At 49.7% G+C, this 22979-nt stretch overlaps 1 protein-coding gene and 1 pseudogene across 2 annotated transcripts; both read right to left on the bottom strand.

The window, feature by feature from the left end:
- Positions 1-6651: 6651 nt before the first annotated feature.
- TENT5B (terminal nucleotidyltransferase 5B) lies at positions 6652-13323 on the bottom strand (the record flags this gene model as incomplete). The annotated part of the gene is made up of 2 exons (XM_080922136.1): positions 13045-13323; positions 6652-7671 (listed from the first exon to the last, which is right to left on the bottom strand). Exons 1-2 carry the CDS (start codon positions 13306-13308, stop codon positions 6652-6654), a joined length of 1284 nt encoding a protein of 427 aa, XP_080778262.1. The 5' UTR covers positions 13309-13323.
- Positions 13324-21934: 8611 nt separating this feature from the next.
- Positions 21935-22476, bottom strand: LOC308424151 (large ribosomal subunit protein uL22-like; annotated as a pseudogene). The gene has a single exon. The product of its transcript is annotated as a large ribosomal subunit protein uL22-like (transcript).
- Between the last annotated feature and the right edge of the window lie 503 nt (positions 22477-22979).

Here is a 22979-nt window from a genome sequence, read left to right as displayed (position 1 = left end):
GTCGGCAAGAGAAGCAGTGGTGGCGGTTCCCAGGGCCCATTAATAAAGGAGTGATTTCAGTGCCGGCTTCCAGCCTGGCTGGGCTGGGATCCTGAACTGTACCCAGCATCCCTGGGTGCGAAACTCTAGATGAGGCACAGAGAGAGCCTAGTAGGAAAGACTTGCTTGAACCAGGCTTCCACCTGAGGCAGTGCTGCATTCAAAGATTTGTTCCACTGATGACGGGCCCTGACACCACCTAACAACCAAGGTGGCCTCCTTGAGATTAGGCTGAGGCGACAGGTCCAGGCCAAAGTGTTCCAGACCTTCAGTGGGCAGTGTCCCTCGCGCTCTGATGTCTCAGCAGCCAAGGAGACTCCTGGCGTTGGGGAGGAGGTAGTTAGGATGACTGGGAAATCCCCAGCCTAATTCTTCTTCCATTATTCCCAGACTACACCCTGGCTAGTCCTCATGAAAGAAAGCCCTTAGTTCTGAGCCCTACATTGGCTATTTTCCTTACACCAGGCACCATGCTAGGCATTCTACGCCCATTTTCTCTTCACAGTCTCTAAAACACTCATTAAAACAAGGCTCTAATCCCCTACTGAGGTGGGCAAAGAACCTGTAATTCTTAAAGAACCTGTAATTCTTTACCTGTGGTCCAGTGGGCTAATGGCAGCTCCGTAGGGGTATTTCTGGCTTCTCACTTTTAAGGGGTCAGGTCCTGAGAAGGGAGTTATGAGGGGGTGGCAAAGTGTGTTTTATGCTTTCCCCCTTCCCAGGACTGGACACACCCTTGCCAGTTTGTCTGGGTTCTGGGGTTGAGTCAAGCTGATTCAGCATACCTGGCTTATGGCAAGGGTGCCCCAAGATGTTCAGGGCTGCATGTGGGGATGAGAATTGCCTCTGGCTGTCTCCACCTCCCTGAAGACCTGGGCAGGGATGTTTGCTGCCAAGGGAGCAAAGAGTTTGGAATTAAAGGTGTGTACCACAAAAGAAGAAGAAGGAAAGAAAGAGAGAAGGAAAAGGTTTATTTTTAATTTAAATAATGTGTATGTATGTGTGCAGGTGCCCTTGGAGGACAGAAGTGTTGGAGCCCCCAGAGGTGAAGTTACAGCTTTTGTAGGCTGTTTGACATGGGTTCTAGGAACTGAATTTCAGTTCTTTAGAAGAGTGACACATGCTCCCAACTCCTGAGCCATCTCCCCACCCTTGTCAGGACACTAGAGAGGACCAAACGTCTCTTATAAGAAGGCTTACTGAGTCAGGCGGAGGTGGCACATACCTCTAATTCCAGCATTCAGGAGGCAGAGGTGGGTGGATGTCTGAGTTTGAGGCCAGCCTGGTCTAAGAGCCAGTTCTAGGACAGCCTGGGCTACACAGAGAAAACCTAAAACCCAAACAATGAATGAATGAAAAAAAGAAGTGGTCTTACCAAGAAAGAAGTCCTACTGAGTGCTGCATACTGGGGCTCTGAATGATGGGACCACTCTGCCTAGGACAGGAGAGAATGCCAAAGACAGCAGCATCAGACAGTACAAAGTCTTGGTTTCGTTAGAGCAGCAGTTCTCAACCTGTGGGTCCTGACCCTTTGGGGGCCATATATCAGATATATACTTTTAAAAGATTTACTTATTTTATGTGATTACACTGTCTTTAGACACACCAGAAGAGGGCACTTGATCCCATTACAGATGGTTGTGAACCACCATGTGGTTGTTGGGAATTGAACTCAGGACCTCTGGAAGAGCAGTCAGTGCTCTTAACCACTGAGCCATCTCTCCAGCAGCCCCCCCCCCAATATATCAGATATTTACATTATGATTCAAAACAGCAGAGAAGTTAGTTTTGAAGTAGCAACAAAATAACTTTATGGTGTGTTCAGGGGGGTCACTATGTCACTATAATAAAGGGGCACAGCATTAGGAAGGTTGGGAACCACTTCTCTGAAGCATCACCACATCAGGAATCCCTGCAACAGCCCCGGGAGCTCCATAAGGGGAGGAGTGGGGGAGGGGCAGGCTCTTCATTACAGGAACATTCCATTCTGGCTGCTCACACTGGAGGGGATCCCAGCCAAGGACAAAGACCCAAGGGAACCTCTGCTTCTCCGAGCCCCTTTCCATAGCAAACCCTCTTTCTTGCCCTGCCTGCTCATGGTGGGCCTTCACAAAGAGACAGATGTGGAAGTTTTGGGTGGGGTAGGGTAGCTTCTGGAAAAAGATAATTAAGGCTCTTGGTATTCTTCTTCCAGCTTCTCAGAGCCTCTGCTCCATGGGTCTGGACTAACTTCTGCATTCTGCACCTTCTCTGGATACCCCGCCTTCAGGAAGACTTCCAGGACTGACTGTACCCAGTCTCAGTACCCTCCTCTCAGGAGCTCTTACAGTGGCAAGAGACTGGGTCCCGGGAACTCACTATTATACTCCGAATTGCTTTCCATACACTGTATTTGACTTTGCTGATACAGAGACCCGAGATGCTCTCAGATTAGCCGAGGCTGCAGCAAACCTTGCTAGTGTGACCAAGAAAAGAGTTTCTTAAAGATAGACTCAGTCTTAAGCCACAGTGTAAATGGAGTCCCCATCACAAGTCACAGTGTAGCTGAGGTCCCTGTCATTACTCCTATGTCCCGAAGCTCCAGGAGGCCTCTGAGGCAAATCACTGCTGTAGGAAACCCCCAATTCCCCCTTAGCCACTGTCCTTGTCTTCTCCCTGTGAGTGAGGACATGCCTGTAGCTCTTTGTAGACAATCAGCTGCTGCCTCCTAGGGGGACACTTTTCTCAGGATGAGGTGGTAGCAACATCAAACTTCCAAAGCCAAGTTATAGATGCACAATGGAAATTCACTCCATGCATCTTGTAGAGGGGAGGAGGCACAGTTACACACTGCCCAGAACATATAGGCTTCTGTAAAGTGGCTGTATATCAACCCGGTTCAACTATATACACAAAGGAAGAATAAATCTAAATAGCGAGGCAAGAGATGTGTGGTTTCAATGTTCCTGCTGCTGGTGTCCTTGTTGCCTGTTTTCTCTGGGTGGGTCATGTCTCTTTCAGGTGACAACTCCTAATGGGGCTTCTGTTTGGTTTGGGAGTCTGGGCCTGGTGACCAGCTTACAGACTGATTTAGCTCTTGATTTGGTTCAGAGCTGACCCTTAGGAAGTTTCTCTGTCACCAAGGGTGTGGTGGAGAAGTTCAGAAATAGAAATGCAAGTGGGAGGACACCCCCAGAGGCTGAAAGCCTGGAGTGTAGGGGTGTAGGTAACTGTCCTTTGGGGTCTCCTCAGGAGATTGCATTGAAATTGGGAAGAGCCTCTTTAAGGGACTCTTAAGGTGTGGGATTTGCCTAAAGAAACCAATAAAGGGGAACCAGGCCTGGGGACACATGGCCGTCACCCAGTCATCCCAGCACTCAGGAGGCTGAGGCAGGAAGATGGGGGAGTTTAAGGCTAGCCTGGGCTACATAGGGAGACCCCCGTGTCTAAAAAACAGTACTGATATAGCTTCAGGAATGAGATGTTTGCCTAGAATGTGGAAAGCCATGAGTTCCAGAGAGAGCGATGAAAATAATCCACCAGAATGGAAGTTCCCCACTGTTGGCCTACAGGAAGGTAAACGTTAAAAGGGTTGCTGCCATTGCTTGAGGGGTGTGAACCATGACAGCCCAGGAGGGAGGGAGCAAGGAGAAAAATACCTTTGTCCTTTCAGGCTCCTGCTGGGGCCTCTTATTGTTAAAAACAACAGGAAACTGGGGAACAAGGGAGCCATTGATGTTATTCAACAGCCTTCCCAGGGCCCTGAGCCGGAGAAGGGTGGACACAGTATCTGGAAAGGCCAGCACACAGTGCACCTGCCTGGGAGCGCTCTTCCTCAAGCGCACATCCCTGTGGCTCTGGCCCCCTGGCTTGAAGATTGGTAGGAAGAGGTGGGTGGTTTATGGCTGGTACCACAGTTGGAAGGTGAAGGACAGAGGTCTGTCCTCTGGCTGATTTCAAAGTCCTGATAGCTACACATATCCTGGCATTGAAGGTGGCGCCAGGGATGGTCCACAAGAGCAATGTCCTGCACAGAGTGGTTTTCTCACACCCGGAAACAATGCACCACACCCACAGGCTGACAGGGGTGTTGTTGCCACAACAGGCCCCAGACAGTCACCCCAAGCCATGACTACTGGCACAGATACATCAGAAAATGTATGTCTTGGCACGTTACCACTCTGCCAATACAGTCATACAGCAAATAGCCCGAGCCCTCCCGCGTAAGCACAGGAGAGAGACTGTCACCGTCATCCCAGGGGAATTACAGTGCAGGAGGAGAATGCGGCGTTAGAGTCAGAACCTCTTTGACCACTCCGGCCTCCCTTGGCTTTCGTTTGTAAAATGGAAACCGAATGCTTGTTCTCCGGAGTTGTTACAGGGGTGAAGCGTAAAATCATGTTGGCACATATCGAAGCATGGCAGCCGGCCTGGAACAAGTTACGTGTGGTGTGAACTTCCGCCGCTCACCCCACTCCCTCTCATCCATACACGTGTGTGTACCAGCTCCGGAGTACCCACACCCACACGGACTGGCCAGACATCCTCCCGCACACGTGCCCTCCTTCAGACATGCCTGCCAGGGCACGTGTACATTCACAGACAAGTTCCCTGGGCCCGGAACACTTTCTCCAGCCAGCGACCTGGCTCACTTCCCAGGACCTTTAAATCTTTGTTCAGGTGAATGCCGTCTTTCAAGGAGGAACACCTTGTCAAGGCCCTTGCTACACACCTTTTTTAATGCATCGCTGCCCTTTTAGGACCACATTGTTTGCCTTTTAGGGTATAACTGCCACCAGGGGAGGGACCCGAACCCAGAGCCATAGGCTGACTGGACACACACACAAAGATCAGGACTTCTGGGTTCCTCATCTCCTGAACCAAGCACAGCAGATGAACCCTCAGCCCAATTCACTGAGCCTGTTGTGCTTGCACTGTTTCCAGCTCCTATTCAGGGTCACGTGGCCAAATCAGGAGGCAGGATAAATTACGTCTCTGAGAACCTTAGGTAGCAGCCATTCCAAATGCCTTCCCAGCCACTTGGAGCCATCAGCAGAAGGAACCAAGGCACCGAGCCAGACCCACAGAGCAGGTGAGGATGCCCTCTGATGACCGAGGCCTCCTCTGCTGTCTTATTATTTTTTCCACCCTGGCTGGACCCATCAAAGTCACCACATCAGAGGAGACTAATGAGGCTGAATATGTTAAAGGCTTTACAATCCCCAGATCAAAGAGACAGGGTAAACAGTGGGCAGCGTCCAGAGATGAGTGGCCAATGCCCTAAGGGAACATCTCCCCCAAAGCTGCTCTCTTGGGCCCAGTTAGCTGGCCCCATCTAGCTTCAGAAAGATCCTACCCCTCTTCCCCACTCCAAGGGACCAGTCTACAATAAACTAGAACATACATACCCACATCCACTTGCTAGAAAGACCCTACCAAGGCTCTGGGGGACCCTTCAAGTCCTCCAGCCTCAGCTTTCATTCCAGATTCACCTTGCTCGCTTCTTGGGGAGATGGAGTGGGCAGACCTGCCCACCAGAGGCTAGGTATGGGGCCTCTAAGAGTCTAGGGGCAGAACCTGGAGAGATGAATATTTATTCACATTAACAAGAGGTGTCTAGACTTCTGAGGCAACGTGGAGACCAGCCATGCTCCCAGTTCACAGTTGGCCAAGCTGTGGACAGTAGAGACACTCCAAGGCCACTCCTTGGCCCCACCCACAATATAACTCAGCTTGGGGAGGTAACACCAGCCTCATACCATAGAGAGCCTTTCCCCAGGAGAAAGATACAGTTATGTTCAATGTAGACATTTTTATTGGTGGGAAGAGTGCAAAATAGTAACAAATCCAGAGGAGTGGGGGAAAGAATGGGGTACAGCTCCTTCCCAATGTGTGTGAGTCCTATTACCAAGCAAGTGGGGGAAGGGAGTGGCAGCTTTGAACCCAGCAGCCTCCAACAAAATAGTGCCCGGACAGTAGGGCTCCTGGAAGGCACAGGGAAGGAGAGATGGGTGACACACTGGGAGGTGTATGGTTCACATCCTACTCTGGCTGTTTGGAAATCGATCCACCATATACCCCAGCCCTTGGAAAATCTTCACAGCTTAGGGCAAGGAGACTTGAACTCCCATCCCACCAAAACCCCAAGGAGTTGCCTTATGCGTTAGTTTACCTCTTCCTAATGATCAGTGAGGTTGGAGCACCAGCCTCTGTGAATGACCCAGCCAGACCCCAACTGAATAGCCCTGTCACATGATATTATATTGTGACCACTATAGGAGCGTCTGGGTCCCTGTGGGGTGACCCTTTCTAGCCCATTGAAATCAACCCATGGTGTTGCTGTTGAAACTACCGCACAAGCTGACTGTCTTTTCAAGACAAGTAGCCGCTGTGTCCTCACAGTTATGCAGGTCCAAGAGTGTAGTGTGATAACCAAGGGGTCCTCCTGTCAAGAACCCTGACTTGGCTTTAAGCCCATACCCTCGTGCAGGAAAGTCTGGTCTGTTCAAAGGCCCAACCCTATAGTGCCGGGCCAGCTGGCACAGGTGGCCTGTGTCTGGTTACAACCTCCACACACACCTGATGACCCCACCCCACCCCGCGAAGCTCATTCCTTTCTGGCCAGGATCAGAGTCAGTTGCAAGGCAGCCACGTAGGATAGGAGTGAGCTCGGGGGAGCAGAGGCTGCATGGGGGTCACGTAGTAATTAACAGTGGCTGGTACAGCCCCATCTGAGCCAAGACGTCGCCAGGCCAGGGCAGCGGTGGCAGCAGGGCCCTGTTCAGCTAGTGCCTGGAGGGCTAGCATGGCAATAAGGTCCAGGGTCTGGCGACGCTCATGGCTCATGAGGCACACGGTGCTCTCGTTGACCACCTGGTGCAGTGTCACAAGGCAAGCATACCGGCGGGCCGCTTCTGCTCCGCCGAAGTGGGCCTCCAGGTAGCGCTCCAGAATGCGCCTCTGCTCCACCAGGTCCGGAAAGTCGATGAAGAAACGGGAACACATATATCGCTGTAGGGCGCGAACGTCAGTGCTCGGCCTTGGCCGGAAGCCCCGTACCAGGAGGTGGCAGTACTTGAGGAGGCCACCGCCTCGGATCTCCTCAGGGCTGCGTGTGGCAATGACGCGGTGCTGCAGGTGCTCCAAGGCCTCAGCGAAGTCCCCATATAGGCTCTCACCTGTCACCGTAGGGTGGAAGGCCTCCGACATGGGTGTGGATGAGCACCGGCCAAAGAGGAGCAACGAGTCCAGGATGATCTGGAAGGAGTCGATACTGAATTCGAACTGGCGCCTCACAGAGTCCACAAACTTGAGTTCCACGTTCTTACCGCTCTTGTTGGACAGTGAAATGAGGCTCCAGCGGTCGAGGTCTGTGCACACTTTCACCAGCTTCTGCACATAGGCCTCCTTGAGGGTCAGCGGCGTTATCTTGGCCCGGCTCACTCCCACTGGCAGGAAGTCCAGCAGGCAAGCCAGGACTACTGCTTTGGTCATCTGGAAGGAGGCCTCACTCTGCAGGTCCATCTGGAACACCAGGTCCAGGTCCTTGTAGCCTAGGCCACTCTCGGGGTGTAGCACATGGCTCGCAGCTGAGCCGTGCAGGCGCACGCTGTGTACACACAAACCCTGTTCTTCCAAACTGCTACGGACTACCTGCAGAGGAAGAGAAATGGGTCAGGTGCCTGGGCCCCTCCGGTCTGTACTGACAACCTCCAGGATTACTCACCCTACTATCCATCACTGTTGACCAGCTTCTGTGGCTCTGTGAACCCTTTTAAATTTACAAAGCCTCGACTTGCCAATCTGGAGATGGGCCCAGTTGAAAGGACTGACTCAGAGGAGCAATAAAAATAACAAAGGCAAGCAGAGAACTTACTAAGCACTTTACATTAAAAATACAGCCTCACTTAATTAATCTTCATAATAATCCGCTGAGGCAAGGTTTAGTTCTGCTGCGCGGATTGGGAAATAGAAGCACAGAGACGCTCTAGAGCTGCCCAAAATCACACAGCTGGTTAATACAGAGCCTGGGTGTCCCCACTGTGCTACCTGACCTTCCTGACACTGCAAGTCACACACCTGGTACCATGCGAGACACAGAGTGTAAGCAGCTCAGGGGGCCTGCTTAGCACCCCACTTGCCTGCGCACATTAGCATCCACAATGACCCTTTGTGAGGACTACTATTCCAGTCAGCCGACGGAAGACCCGAGTTACACAGGTGTAAAGAAACATGTGCATGACCATAGAGTCTTCAGGCTAAGACCCAGACCCCCAGTTGGTTAGATTTTTCAAGTTCACATGTGTTCTTCTTAATTTTTAATTTTTGGGGTGTTTTGAGACAGGGTTTCTCTGTGTCTCCTTGGCTGACTTGGAACTTGCTCCAGAGACGAGGTTGGCTCTGAACTCCGGAGACCTGCCTGCTGGGTGTTGGGATTAAAAGCACGTGCCACAATTATAAGTTTAAAATTTCAGGTTTTAAAACTTACTTTTGTTTTATGTGTATGTGTGTTTTGCCTGCATAGATACATGCGCACCACCGGCGGAAGCCACAAAATGTCTTTAGAGCTCTTGGAACAGGAGTTACAGGTGGTTATGGGATGGCATGTAGGTGCTGGGGATAGTCACTGCAAGAGCAGCCAGTGCTCCTAACTGCTGAGCCTTCTCTCCAGGCCCGGGTCTTTCTTTTGACTACCACACACACACACACACACACACACACACACACACATATTCCAAGGAGCCAGGGAAGCAAAATACTATATGAACTTTCCAGATGAGAAGACTAACACTCCAAGCTGTGATCCCCAGCCTCTTAAAGCATCTAGAGGACCCCACCTGGAGCCCCAGGGCTGATGGCGTGGGAACAGGACGGGGACACCTGTCAGCCTTCTGGAACTTGGTTCTTAGCGAGAGCCCTGGGCAGTGGCAGAAAAATGGAGCTGGAATGAATACTGACATTAGGTTTCTCAGCAACCCTAAGCCCTTCACACACACACACACACACACACACACACACACACACACACACACACACATATTCCAAGGAGCCAGGGAAGCAAAATACTATATGAACTTTCCAGATGAGAAGACTAACACTCCAAGCTGTGATCCCCAGCCTCTTAAAGCATCTAGAGGACCCCACCTGGAGCCCCAGGGCTGATGGCGTGGGAACAGGACGGGGACACCTGTCAGCCTTCTGGAACTTGGTTCTTAGCGAGAGCCCTGGGCAGTGGCAGAAAAATGGAGCTGGAATGAATACTGACATTAGGTTTCTCAGCAACCCTAAGCCCTTCACACACACACACACACACACACACGCGCGCGCGCGCGCGCGCGCGCGCGCGCGCGCATGACCCTGAAAGTGACCAGGCAGCATTCCTGTCCTTAGTGACTCTGCTACCCCACCTCATTGCCAAGTCAGTGCCAGCTCTGGGGCAGGTTGTTCTCCAGCCTCCCAGGGAATTAACTGCAAAGAATGCATCTAAATGCTGAGGCGGCAAGCTTCGGTGGGGCAATCTGAGGCGGGCGGCTCCCTCCAGGAAGACTTCCGGAAGGAGTTGTCATGGTAATGGGGGTGGGAAGGGAAGGACTGGCCATCGGAACATTCAGCACAGGGTGGGAAAGGGAGGAGTACCACGGTTATGTATTTAGTAAGCACCAGATGCGGGACCTCAGCAGAATCTATGGTCGGGGAGGGGACATGCTTAACATGTGTAAAGCCTTGGACTCCATCCCCAGCACCAACAGAAGTAACCAAAGGGAGCCTACAGGGACGGTCTTCATGATCCCCACGTTATAGATGGGGAAGCTTAGATTCATGGGCATGAAGACACATCCTTAAGATCAAACCCAGGTATGGCTGATTCCAAGCTTGTCCTTTTATTTTACTGTGGAATGAGGACTGAACCTAGAGGTCATATATATTAAACTTACTCTCTACATAGAGGTCATATATATTAAACTTACTCTCTACATTCTCCCCACTCCCGCCCCCCAGGATAACCTACCCTCTCTTACCATGCTCAACCCCAGGCTTCTGAAGCAGCAGACTATACCCACTTGCACTGTAATCCTCCTGCCCTTTAGAAACTTCACCTGGGCATGGTGGAGAATGTCTGAAACCCTAGCCCTTGAGAGGCTGAGACAGGAGGATTACTGGGCGTTGGATACCAACCTGGAATATTATAGCAAAACTCTGTGTCAAAATTAAACCAATTTCTTTATGCCTGTCATCTATCTTTTATTTAAAAAAAAAAAAAAATTGAGACATAGTCTTAGTAGTCCAAGTTGGCCTCAAAATAGTTGAGATTGACTTTGAACTTCCAACCCACCTACCTTCATCTTCTAAGGGATGGAACTGTAGGGGCAACACTTAGTGGTGGGAAGGTGGGGGCTGGGAAGTTACTGCAGCTATCACATGGATCTTTCATGGCACACCTTGGCAACTGTCCCAGGTAGCCAATGAGAGAAGTACAGACCATCCCCCTCCCCCAGTCCCAGAGGAGCTGACTGGGCTTTAGTGCCAACTCCTGTTCCCCAGTTGATGCTCACCCCAGGGCATGGCTTCTGGCCTGGTTAGTAGGTAGCAATCCTCTAATTAAATCTCCTGCGTCAGGTCCATGGGACCAGCAGTGTCACCCATCCATTGGCTATTGTCTCTTTCCCAGGTATGACTATAGCCAGTTTGGCAGGCGGTCCCCAGATACTGCCACACCCAAGGACTTCAGGGCAACTTGCAGCCTCCCAAATCAGACTTTCCAGCCATGGGGGTTGGGGGGTGGGGAGGGGGAAGCAGTGACTGTAGCCTTCTTTCTCCCTTGCTGAGGCACCCAATTCCCCAAACTGCTCTATCCAGGGTTTCTGCTGAGACCTTAGAAAGACTGAAGACTTTGCAAAGCTTGCAAGAGCAAGCCCTCTGGCTGTAGCTGGAGAGATCGGATTGTTCAGTTCAATTCTCTGGGCCCAGAGAAAGAAAGCAAGTGACTCGTTCAAGGTCACGAAGTAAGTGGCTGAGTTGAACTAGGACCTTGTCTCCAGAGTGACAACAAGGGGCAGCTGGGGGGGGGGGGTCCTGTAAGAAAGTGGCTCCTTTAAGCCAGGCACAATAAGCAGGAATCTGTTTTTCTAGCTGCTCAGCCTGTTCCTGTAGGGAAGGCTTTGGAGGGCACAGCAGAGGCAGAAGGCTTCTATTCTTGAACTGGGAGACAATTTAGCCTTCTCCTCCTTCTCCCCCACCTCTCCCTCCTGCAACCCCTCAAATCCCAACAGCTTTAAGAGCTGTTAGCTGTGGATCCCCACCAGGAGACAGACTAGCTGCATAGGCAGGTGAAGGCTGAGTGGTCCCTTGGGAGTCTGGAACCAGAAAGGATACCCACAGATAGGGCCAGTAAGCCCAACAGAGGGAATGAACAACGCACTCAGTAACCTGACTTCCCAGTCCAGCTTCCGCCACCTCTCTGCAGTGCAGTAACTCCAGAGCTAACAGCTCCCTGTTCTGGGATGAGCAGTTTAGGAGGACCATGCCATGAAATTGGCTCCCACTGACTCACCCCCCTCACATGACTGGGAGACAGAGCTCAGTGCTCAGTCACATTTATGCTCTCAGCGTCAGCTTAGACACTTGTCCCTGCAGAGAGGCCTCATCACACCGAGCACCCCCTTTCCTTTCCTTCCCTCCGTGCCTAGGATTATGGCATTTCCTCAAGAGAAAAGCCAGCATAAGGGTAGTGACACGCCTGTAATCCCAGCTACTGAGGAAGCTGGGGCAGGAGGATCGTTTGAGTTTCATAGGAGCCCAGACAAAACATAGGACCCTATCTTAAAAGCAAAACAAGCTGAAGCTATTTACTAATAACCCAAGCAACGTCAGGAGAGCATGGAATGCCTTAGCCAGCCCCAATGGGACAGCCAGTGAGTCAGCCCAGGAGAATCTGTCCCCACCCCCGCCATCTCATTCCTTGTTCCTAGGGAGGGAGGGTAAGACTGTCCCCCAACAGCCACCCTCCCTCTCTGTCAGAGGCTATAGTAAGGGGGTAGGGGAGATGTCCACCTTTACCTGGCTTGTGTGTAAAGACTATGATTGGCAGTAACATACAGAAACTAGCACTAGCTAACTTTTTTGGTTTTCATTGTCCAGGGACACCAGGACTAGATGTTGAGCTTGGGGACCTAGGGAGGGGTGGGAAACTGTTGAGCAGGTACAATCTGCCCCTGGAGGAGCTCCAGGGTTCCCTGAGCTTGACCACTATCTCCCTGGCTAGGCTTAGGTCTTCTTCCCACCCGAAGTCTCAGTTAGAATGGGAGTTAAGAACAAGCATCCTCTGGCATTTCAGAATGCCACAGTGTTCGGGTGTGCACGGGTGTACACAGTAAGGGTAAGTTTGGGGTCTTGCAGGGTTAGGCAAAAAGAAAAGCTGTGAGTTTAATTGGCGGAGGGGGCTTGGCAGCTATCAGAATCTGATCCTCAGAAGAAGTGCTTTGGAGTCTGAACCTTGGGCCGGCATTCATTTCACAGTCTTAAGGGGAGGAGGAACACCTAAAATGGAAATTTGATGCTATCTTCAAAGGGGTGAGGTCTCGGGTCTGGCCACAACACGTGGGAGGCAGAGAACTTTCCCAAGAATTTCTGGGCTGTTTCATGTAACCAAGATTTCTTGAGCCAAGGGCTGTGGGGACACAGGGGCAGTGCCCCTAGAACCCTAAGGATGTGGAGTAGAAGCAGAAAAGCTATTTTGGAACACAAGTATACACACTCCTCATTGGCGGCTGTCAGGGCGATGCCCCATTCTAGTGCCTTCTTCATCTCCATCCCATCTGCTGGCCAGGGTCTTGGTAAATGGTTCCCAAAGGAATAAGGAGTCCCCAGAACGGCTGACAGGCTAGCTCAACGGGGTGCTGGAAGAGCCGAACTTGGAGCCCGGGTCCCCGTTCCTTAGTTTCCCTAGCTGCCGGGCCAATCGCAGATTCCAGGTGCCTGGCAGTAGAGTACCACCCCACCCCCGACCCTGTCACAGGGCCCCCTCACCTGCACGATCTGCTGGGGCTGCACGCTCAGCGTGGGGAAGTTGCCTCGTCCGTGAATGGGGATCGGCTCTTTCAGCAGCGCGTCCAGCCGCTTCACCTGTGGCCAGCTCAGCCGGCTCTGGTGCCGTCCTAGAGAGGCCGAGGAGGCCTCCGGGTCCGGGCCGCCGCCGGCCGCCCCAGCCGTGGCCACTACCGAGGCTGCACTGGTCCCCACCTGCGCAGCTGGCTGCTCCAGGCTCTCAGCTCCACTCTCCGACGGCATCATTCACCCGGCCCCGGTGCCTCGACGGCAGAAACCCGGGAATGGTGAAGGCGAGGAGGGCAGGGAGAGTGGCTGTGCACGGGCCAAGGCGGGGTGCGGGGACCCGGCGGCGGCGAGGCAAACCCAGGGAACACCTCCGACGGCAGGGAGGACTAACAGATCTAAGAGCCTGGGCGATCGGGCCCAGCTGACACTTATAGGCCGCGGGCCGCACGCCCATTGGTCAGCACAGCTGTCACACAGAGGAGATACCCTCCTTTCGTCCCTCCCCCTACCATTGGCCAACACAGTTTTGTAAGGGAATCGCTGGCTCTCCGGAGCTTCTGATTGGTTGAAAGGCACGCCCCTTCCCCGCCCCCTCTCCCGGGCTGAATTCCCTCCTTTGGTCTTTAAAGACCTACTGCCTGCCCGGACTTAGCGGGACAGCGCCCTCCAGCGGCAGAGGTCTCTTTGTAGAGAAATGTTGCAGTGTTAACGAGGCGGCTGCTTTCTAAATTATGTCCTTCGATTCACAGCTTGACTGGCGTACCTGTTCCATTTTAGGTGAGGTGAAATCTGCTTAGAGAGGGCGTTATTACCCATCACCACGTAGCTTGTGAGTACCACTTATGGTTCTGATGGAGGTGTGAAGATCTATGCAGCTCCCTGCTCCATCTGGGCAGACCCAGAGTTTTTTTGGGATGGATATTAGTAGTTTTTTCCCTCTTTTTCTTTACAGACCATAGAGGCCGAGGCTTATTGCTACTTTTGAATCTTACCCCCTTCTCCTTTTCAGATTTTAGATATATATATGTCATGGGAGGGAGGGAGAATCGAAATCGAATTGCCCTGTTCATCACTGCAGTATTTTTTCTTGTCTTCTTCGTAATAATATATCAAATTCTGTAGCCTTCCATTCTCCTAAAAGGCAGGCTAAGGAGTAAAAGACAGTGAAATAGAAACCAAGACTTAGAAATGGTTACTACATCCCAGTGTCTGTCAGAGTATAGCTTGGCCTGACTCAGACCAGAACACATTTTTTTTTTTTTTTTTTTCTTTCTGAAAACCAGCCCCAGCATCAGGATGTTCTTGTTTTCCTCTCATGCAAACCCCTGGAGAAGGCATCATGTGCTGGGCCAGATATGTGACCCCAGCATTCCAGGGGTGTGGACAGGAGGATCAGAAGTTGTTATCTTTGTCTACCTGTTGAGTTCTGGGTCAGCTAGGGCTATATAGTGAGACCCTGTCTTTAATAGTAATAGTAGTGGGCTGGAGAGATGGCTCAGCGGTTAAGAGCACTGACTGCTCTTCCAGAGGTCCCGAGTTCAAATCTCAGCAACCACATGGTGGCTCACAACTATCTGTAACAGAATTTGATACCCTCTTCTGGTGTGTCTTAAGAGAGCAACTCACATATATGAAATAAAATAAATAAATCTTTTAAAAATTAGTAGTAGTAATAGTAAAAGTAATAATAATGATGATGATGATAATAAATGGCTAGAGATTTAAAGCAGGAACCAACGGCCTGTCTCGTGTGCTGGAGACCCAGGCTTCAACCTCTGATGCCACAAGGCAGGGAAATGAAGATGAGATCTCTGGCTGAGTTGTCTCTGAACTCTAGACCTACCAGACCAATGAAGCTACGGATGAAAGTGTAGGAGGTCCAGCCCTAATGCTCTCTTGCACATGGATTTGGCTCAGGGGCTCAGAATGCTCACCCAGTGCAAGAGTCTGGGTCTAATCCCCAAGCACCAAAAATGACACAGACCACTACAAAGCCACAACATAGCCCCGGCACGTTCTTCCTCTCATCCTCCAGCATGAAGATGGGGGAAGGGAGAAAGAAACAACTTCTCCTAAACTTCTACTATACCTTAAGTCATGTTACATATATAACCATTCGTTCCTGAGAATATGCCTCAGCAGGTGAGATCATTTTTCTAGATATGCGGATTAAGAAACCAAGGCTCCAGAGGTCGTGATATGCCCAAAGCCATACAACCACTAATGGGCAGTGTAGGGCTTGAATTCAGGTCTCCTGACTCTGTTTTCAACCCCTCCTCTTAGAAGTTGGCAGAGGTCACGGGGTCACACTTGACATAGCACAGGTACTACCCACAACACCCATCCCTCTGTTTGTTTACATTCTTTAGTCAACATATGTTCACAGGAAATCTCCTAGGTACCGGCTGCTGAACTGTGAGATAGGTCCTAGTCCTTCTAGAACTTTCAACTGTAGAAAGACAATAGTGATGTAGACAAGACAGTTTGGATGGCATGTTAAGAGGAAAATGGAATCGGACTACGAGAAGGAACAACTGAACCAGGGAGAAGAAACCTTGGATGCTTGGCCAGGGCAGCTTCTTGGCAAGGTGAATCTGCCAGGCCCCCTTCAGCCCTATCTCTCTGTCTTTGTCCCCAAATAGCCAGGGCTGCTGGAGAGATACCAGGCCACATACTCATGCTTAGAGGCTGCAGCTAAGAGCCATTGGTACTTATTGGTCCTCATCTTCACAATGGATAAATGGAGAAGGTGGGGTTAGAAAACAGGAGGGGTTTATTCCAGGTGGACCAGCTGTGCTGAGAACCGCTCAGGAACAGACCAGAGCAGTGCCCTTCATCTAGACTTGATCGAGTTTCCTAAGGAAATTCAAATCTCATTTTCCATCTCCTTCCTTCTGTCTGGGCTAGGGAGAGCAATTAGCCAGCACATGTACTATGACTCACCCTTTTGTCAACGCTTCCATTTGCAAAGCTAATGCCGTCCATGTTTGCCCAATGGGGCTACGGTTGAGTTGGGGATGTAGGAAGGGAGGAGGAAGACAGGGGGAGCACAGATGTACCCAGTAAGATCTTTTGTTTCCATTAAAACCAGCTTTGAGAGTATCCATGACTGGAGAGAAACATTCGGGTACATCTTGAGTCTGGGTGCATCTGGGTGGCTTCAGGATTAGATAGGTGAACCTTTGCCAGGAATCTGTACATATTCCCAATCATGATGATGACTCCAGGTGATTTTAAACGGGAACTTGCTCTCTATGATAATAGGGTCTTAGTGATAGAGGGCAGTCTCTTTGCCTATCTGGACCCCAGCTTCTTATTCTGTAAGATGGGAGAGAAATTGGGGCAGGCTCTCTCTTTCATACCATTTGGTTTGAGGACTAGAAGCAAGAGGCTCCTTTGCTACATTAACTCCTCAGCTCAGGGACCCCAGGAAAAAGCATTCTGGTCACTGGTGTGTGGCTACCTAACAAACCTACCTCACTGAGCAGGCTCTCTGCTTTACACTTGCAAGGGCCTCCTCAGATTCCAGAACACCGTCTCATGACCCAGGAGGGATAGATCTGCTCACTTTGCCTAGGAGAAAATGAAGGCTGGGTAAATGAAGTCATTTGCAGGTGGTCTTAGAAGTGAAAAGAGAAACTTTGTATCTAGGTCTGGCTGAACCCCAGGCCTAAGTCCTAGTGAAGACCTCAGCTGGGAGGGTGACTTTGGGAAGCCAAATTATACACAGGTGATCCTTCCCTGCAGAAGCTTACCTATTCCCTCTTTCTGTGGCTCTTGGCCTCTAGCCTACTTCATGTGCTCATGCCAAGGTAATGGATGTTGTCATTACTGATAATTGTACCCCTGGTAGGCATTGCCTCTCATCTGTTCTACTTACACTCCCAACCCCCGACTCCATTAGCTTCTTCAACCACCAGCTCCTTAATCTACCGGACCTCCTTTCTTGACTCCCTCCTTTCTCGGTCCCCTCCCCCAACTCCCTCAGAATGCAGGGACATAGCAGTAATTACTTCCTTGCAGACACCCCGAACTCCCCGGTTTCCCTGCTCAGCTCATTAAATTGCCACCACCTGCAAAACCACACCCTGGCTACTCCTCCACAGCTGACTGTGGCTCAGAAGGGGCAATCTGCGGATCTCATTATCCTTGGCCCACCACCTACCATGTGACTCGGCCATCTTGGTACTCTCTCTGGTCTCAGAGAACAGGGTGCGGCTTCAGCATCTTCCTGTGTCCTTGTCTTGGGGGCGGTGGAGGGATAATGACCTTGCTTTTCATCTCTCTAGAACAGTGGTCCGAAAGCTGCCGGCTGCGGCAACCCTTTACTACAGTTCTTTATGTTGGGGTGAAAACCAACCAGAATGCCATTTTTTTGTTGCTGCCTCATAACTATAATTTAGCTACTCTTATGAATCATGACTTTGTTTTTCCCAGTGGTCTTAGGCCCAAAGGTGACATGACCCACAAGTTGAGAATCACTGCTACAGGAAAACATCCATCAGAAGGACATGTCTTTCCCCTCTGGACGCCTCCTCCACCCATTCCAGTCTCTGTGTTTGGGTTCAGCTTCTCCACCACAAGGATGTGACTGTGCTTGTGTATTCCAGGTCCTTTCTTCAAACTACTGGAGGCTTTTCCCTCTCTCATTGACTGGATCGTCCTAATCTTCATTAAGACACCATCTTAATAAACTCTGGGTGTGTGCTGTGACCCCCATACACAGGAGGGAGACGTTTGGGTCCATCCTTCCACCTGAACTGCCTTTGTCAGGGTTAAGGCCACATTGCTAAATCTAATCTTCAATTTTCTTTATATATTTTTTCCTTTACCCATCTTTCTTCTTTCCTTTTTGTTTGTTTTGATTTACTTATTTATCTTTATGTATGTGAGTACACCGTAGCCGTCTTCAGACACACCAGAAGAGCACATTGGATCCCATTACAGATGAATGTGAGCCACCATGTGGGTGCTGGGAATTAAACTCAGAACCTTTGGAAGAGAGCCAGAGCTCTTAACCACTGAGCCCTCTCTCCAGTCCTTTTTCTTTTCTTTCTTCTTTCTTCCTCTTTTTACTTTCTCTTTCTCTTGTTGGAGGATGATTTTGAGCACTGTGTATTCAGATGCTGATTGCTGTGCCCCAACATGTTTATTGTTGTGACATTTGGAGCATCTCCTGTCTCAATTATGTGTAAAAATTCTTTTCCATCACCTCTGATTGGTTAATAAAGAGCTGATTCAGCCTATAGCAGGGCAGAAAAGAATAGGGTGGGACTTCCAATCCCATTTAGGGGGTCCTAAAGAGAAAAGAGAGAGACCAGGAGAAGGAGAGGGACCAGGAGGATTCGTCATGAGGTCTCGATTAGAGAGCGCCCATTAGGGCACACATAGAACAGAGAGAGCAAGACTCAGACTGCAGGTAAAGGGCCACGTGGCTGGGAAAGTAGGCAGTCACAGAGATCAGAATAGATGAGTATTTGCCCAGCGTAGTGCCAGCAGTTTGTTCATAACTTTATTAGGTTTTCCATGTATCTTATTCAGGAGCTTAAATGGCCTAAATAGAGCAGGTGTAGAAATGCCCTGTCATCATTTGGGAGGAAAAGGGATGACAAAAGCCCCCAGAATTACCTTAACATTCCCCATTTTTTCCTTTCCTGTTGTAGTCCCCCACCCCATGTAGAAGAATTCAAGAATAAGCCAACATCCCTAAAGTGATGTAAAGAACAAAAAGATGAAGGAGGAAGAAACTGTTGCCTGGAGCAGCTGCTACAGGCCTGAGCAACCTTTAAAGGATGCTGAGGAAAGCATCCAGAACGCTAGCACCTGACCCTTTGTGGAGCAAATTCCACATCCCACTTTTTGGGACTGAGTGTCAACTTTTACCGCTCTTCCTAGCTCCGGTGTGGCACAGCATTGGGAGAAGCAGAAGGCAAAGCCAGGGTCTCCTTTTGGCCCCTTTGGCATTTTCTAGAAATATCCCTCTACTCATGCTTATGTGTCTTCTGATGAGAGTGTGCTCTTTTAAATAGCACCAGGCATCAAAATACATACCTTTTATCTCAATACTAAAGAGGTAGAAGCAGGCAGATCTCTTCTCTCTCTCTCTCTCTCTCTCTCTCTCTCTCTAACAAACAATCCATAAAACCAACAATAGAAAACACCACAATATAAGGCTGTTCTTTTACTCTGGTTAGGTTCAAGGTAGCATTAGAGTATAAACCTTTTTTAGTTTGGACTGCGCAGTTCTGGATTCATCTCAGGGAAATTTCTGTGTGAGTAGTGTCTCAAGTTGCATCTCATACATCAAGGCCAGCTGTTGACATCTGGATAACATGGCAGACTCCAGACAATGAGATGGATGTTCATGCCACAGAGCCTGCAGCTCACACACCCATGTCAGAGTGTCCACGGGATGACCTCCTTTAGCTTGGCACTTGGGGTGCTGTTCCCTCTGGCCTCTGCAGAAGTCACTTACCATAGATTTCAGACTGCCCCTAGGCTACATGGCGGTGAGACCACACAGCCTAGGCAGTGTCTCAGCCATGTAAGGCAAGGCTGGAGCAAAGGTCCTGTCCATTTCCCAGCCCGTGTCTGACGTACAGTCTTTCCTGTCAGCATACTGTGTAAGTGTAAGGTGGGCATTGCCAACTGATCACAGAACTTTCTTTCTTTCTGTTTGGTTGTTGTTGGTTTGGTTTTGAGCCGGGGTTTCTCACTATAGCCCCTCTGGCTGTCCTGGAACGCATTCTATAGACCAGTTTGGCATCGAACTCAGAGATCTGCCAGCCTCTGCTTCCTGAGTGCTGGGAGTCACCTCAGTCATTCTACCCAGCTGACCACAGTTCTTATAAACGGGACCTAAGCACAAGTGAGCGTCACAAACCCTCAGAGTTGGTGTCACGTGGTGCCTATTGACACTCGTGGCTTGCGAACACCTTTTGAGTGACAGGACCAGGGCAGAGACCAGCACAGACAGCCTTGGGTTCGGTGAGTCGGAATGGCTGCACCTGGGAGAGCCAACCAGTCTTTGTTGCTGGTAGAAGACATCTCTGTGGGCATACACTCTGGAAGAAAGAGTCACAAGACAAAAACCACGTGTTGGGGCTGGAGAGATGGCTCAGTGGTTAGGAGCACTGACTACTCTTCCAGAGGTCCTGAGTTCAATTCCCAGCAACCACATGGTGGCTCACAACCATCTGTAATCCATCCGCCATTCTCTTCTGGTACGTCTTAAGGCAATGACAGCATACTTACATAAGACAAAAAAAAAAAAAAAAAAAAAAAAGTCTTTAAAAAACGAACACCCCCCCAAAAGTGTATTGGATTCATATATAAACTGAAGAATAAAGCAAAAATGCTATCTAAAAAAATCACCTGTAGTAACAGCGTGTAACAGGACCTTGAATTTTTTTTCCCAGCTCGGTGATCAAACCCCTTCCCCATCTTCCCTCCTCCACACACACTAAACCTGTGTTCCACCACCGAGCTACACCCTAGCTCTGGTTTTCAGTTCCAGTTTTCCTCTCATGCCAACTACCTTTTGCTGATGCGCAATAGTCCTCGTTTTATTTATCTTTTATTTATCCAGCAGCCGATGGACGCTTGGGTTGGTTTCACTTCCTGGGTATTATAAAAGAAGGCGCGAACCCATCGGCGTGATTTTCTGTTACAAGCTTTTATTTATTTTTGGGTGTGTTCTCTAAGGTGATATCTTGTCAGGCCTTATGAGAAACTGCCCGAGGATCTTCTAAAAGCAAGTGCACCATTGGCCTTCCGGTGAGTGGTGAGCGTTGGTGAGAGGTGGGCAGTGGCGAGCCGTGGGCGGTGGCGAGCCGTGGGCGGTGGCTCTATTTCTCTACCTCCTTGTCAACACTTCTTTGTTATAGCCGTTTTAGTCAGGGTGAGATGATTTTGTTTTAATTTTTTATTCTAAATGTATTTATTGAGGGGAGGGCTTGGGATGCGGAGGACATGGGCATAGGGCAATGTATGGGTTCACTTTCCCCATTATATGTGGAACCCGGGGATCAATCTTAGGTGGTCAGACTTGATACCGCACACCTTTACCCTCAGAGCTGTGTCACTGGCTTTAGTGATTGTTTTAATTTGCATTTTTCTGTTGCTGGTAATGTCTTTTCAAGTTGGTCATCTGAGTTTTTTTTTTTATTATTTTTATTATTTTATTCGCTTTACATCCTGATCACTGTTCCCTCCCTCCTCTCTTCCCAGTCCCCATTGCCCACCCCTTCTCCTCAGAGGAGAAAGGTTTATTTATTTATTTACTCTATGAATATGAACATTCTGTCTCCTTGTACACTTGAATGCTACAGAAGAGGATAACAGATCCCATTACAGATGGTTGTGAGCCACCGTATAGTTGTTGGGAATTGAACTCAGGACCTCCAGAAGAACAGCCAGTGCTCTTAATCACTGAGCCATCTCTCCAGCCCCTCACTTGAGGATTTTTAAGGAATGCCTTCAGACCCTTTGCTTCTTTTCTTTGTCTCTGGTAATCATTAGGCTACTTCTTCCCTAACTCCCACAGTGCTAGGTTTATAGGCCCAGCTTTTTACATGAGTACAGGGTACTTGAACTCAGGTCTTCGTGATTGTATAGCTATATTGTATACTGTTAACTGGTTGCGCCATTTCCCTCTCCCCCTTTTCCCGTTTCACAAGATGTCTAATCCCAGGCTAGGCCCGAATCACTTGAATTTACAGTAACCAATGGTAGCCCTCAGCTCTTAGCCCTCCTGCCTCTATTTCCAGAGGGTTGGAACTGTAGCCACCAGGCCTGTTCTCTTATAGCATCTTTTTTTTTTTTTTTTTTTTTTTTTACTTTCTGCATTTATTTTATGCTGAATTTATTCCCACGCCATGAGTTTTTGCTTCTTCAGTTTCTTCTAGGATATCTTTTTCTTCTGTGCAGCCTCCTCTTCTGGCTTTGGAACAATCTTCCTTCTCAGTGAGGATCATCTCAATGTGGCAGGGGGAGCTCATGTATGGGTTAATCTGGCCATGGGCTTTGTAGGTTCCCCGGTGCATCTTAGGTGCCTTGTTCACCTGGATGTGTTCAATGACTAGAGAATCTATATCTAAACCCTTAAGTTCAGCATTACTCTCTGAATTCTTAAGTATGTACAGCAAAAACTTTTGGCCACCGTCCCTGTGTCCAGCCCCACTGTTTGGCCTGGGTGCACCTACCGACTCCACCATTATAACACCGGAATGGCACACATTGCTTCTTTAAAGTGACATCCTTCAGATACTTGGTGGCTTTGCATATATGCATACCCTTGATGGCCTGGGCAGTTTCCTGGGTGTTCTTAAAATGAACACGAAGATTTGAACCTCTGTATTTGCATGAATTTGTGGGGTTTTCTGGGTCAAGAGAGTAGCGAACCATCTTCACAGATCACCTCTGATCGCTTACAGGAAGAGCTCTTATAGTATTTTTATCAGCATATAATTGCACATATTTATGGGGTACAGGGTGTGCTTTAATATATGTATATATTATACAATGATAATGTCAGCATATATTCCACAGACAAAATCCCTTATTTCTTTTGGCTGAAATAATTTGAAATTCTCCTCTTAGCAATTAGGAAATATCTGTTACATAGCTAGGTGGTGGTGGTAGTGGTGGTGGTGGTGGTGGTGGAGATGATGGTGGTGGTGGTGGTAGTGGAGGTGGTGGTGGTGGTAGTGGTGGCGGTGGTGGTGGAGGTAATGGTGGTGGTGGTGGTGGTGGTGGTGGTAGTGGAGATGGTGGTGATGGAGGTGGTGGTGGTGGTGGAGGTGGTGGAGGTGGTGATGGTGGTGGAGGTGGTGGAGGTGGTGGTGGTGGAGGTGGTGGTGGAGGTGGTGGTGGTGGTGGAGGTGGTGGAGGTGGTGGAGGTGGTGGTG

The sequence above is a fragment of the Micromys minutus genome (genome assembly GCF_963924665.1).
Source record: "Micromys minutus genome assembly, chromosome: 9".
Classification (NCBI taxonomy): Eukaryota; Metazoa; Chordata; class Mammalia; order Rodentia; family Muridae; genus Micromys; species Micromys minutus.
The sequence above is the reverse complement of the archived record's forward strand: the minus strand, read 5'-3'. Positions and strand labels throughout refer to the sequence as shown.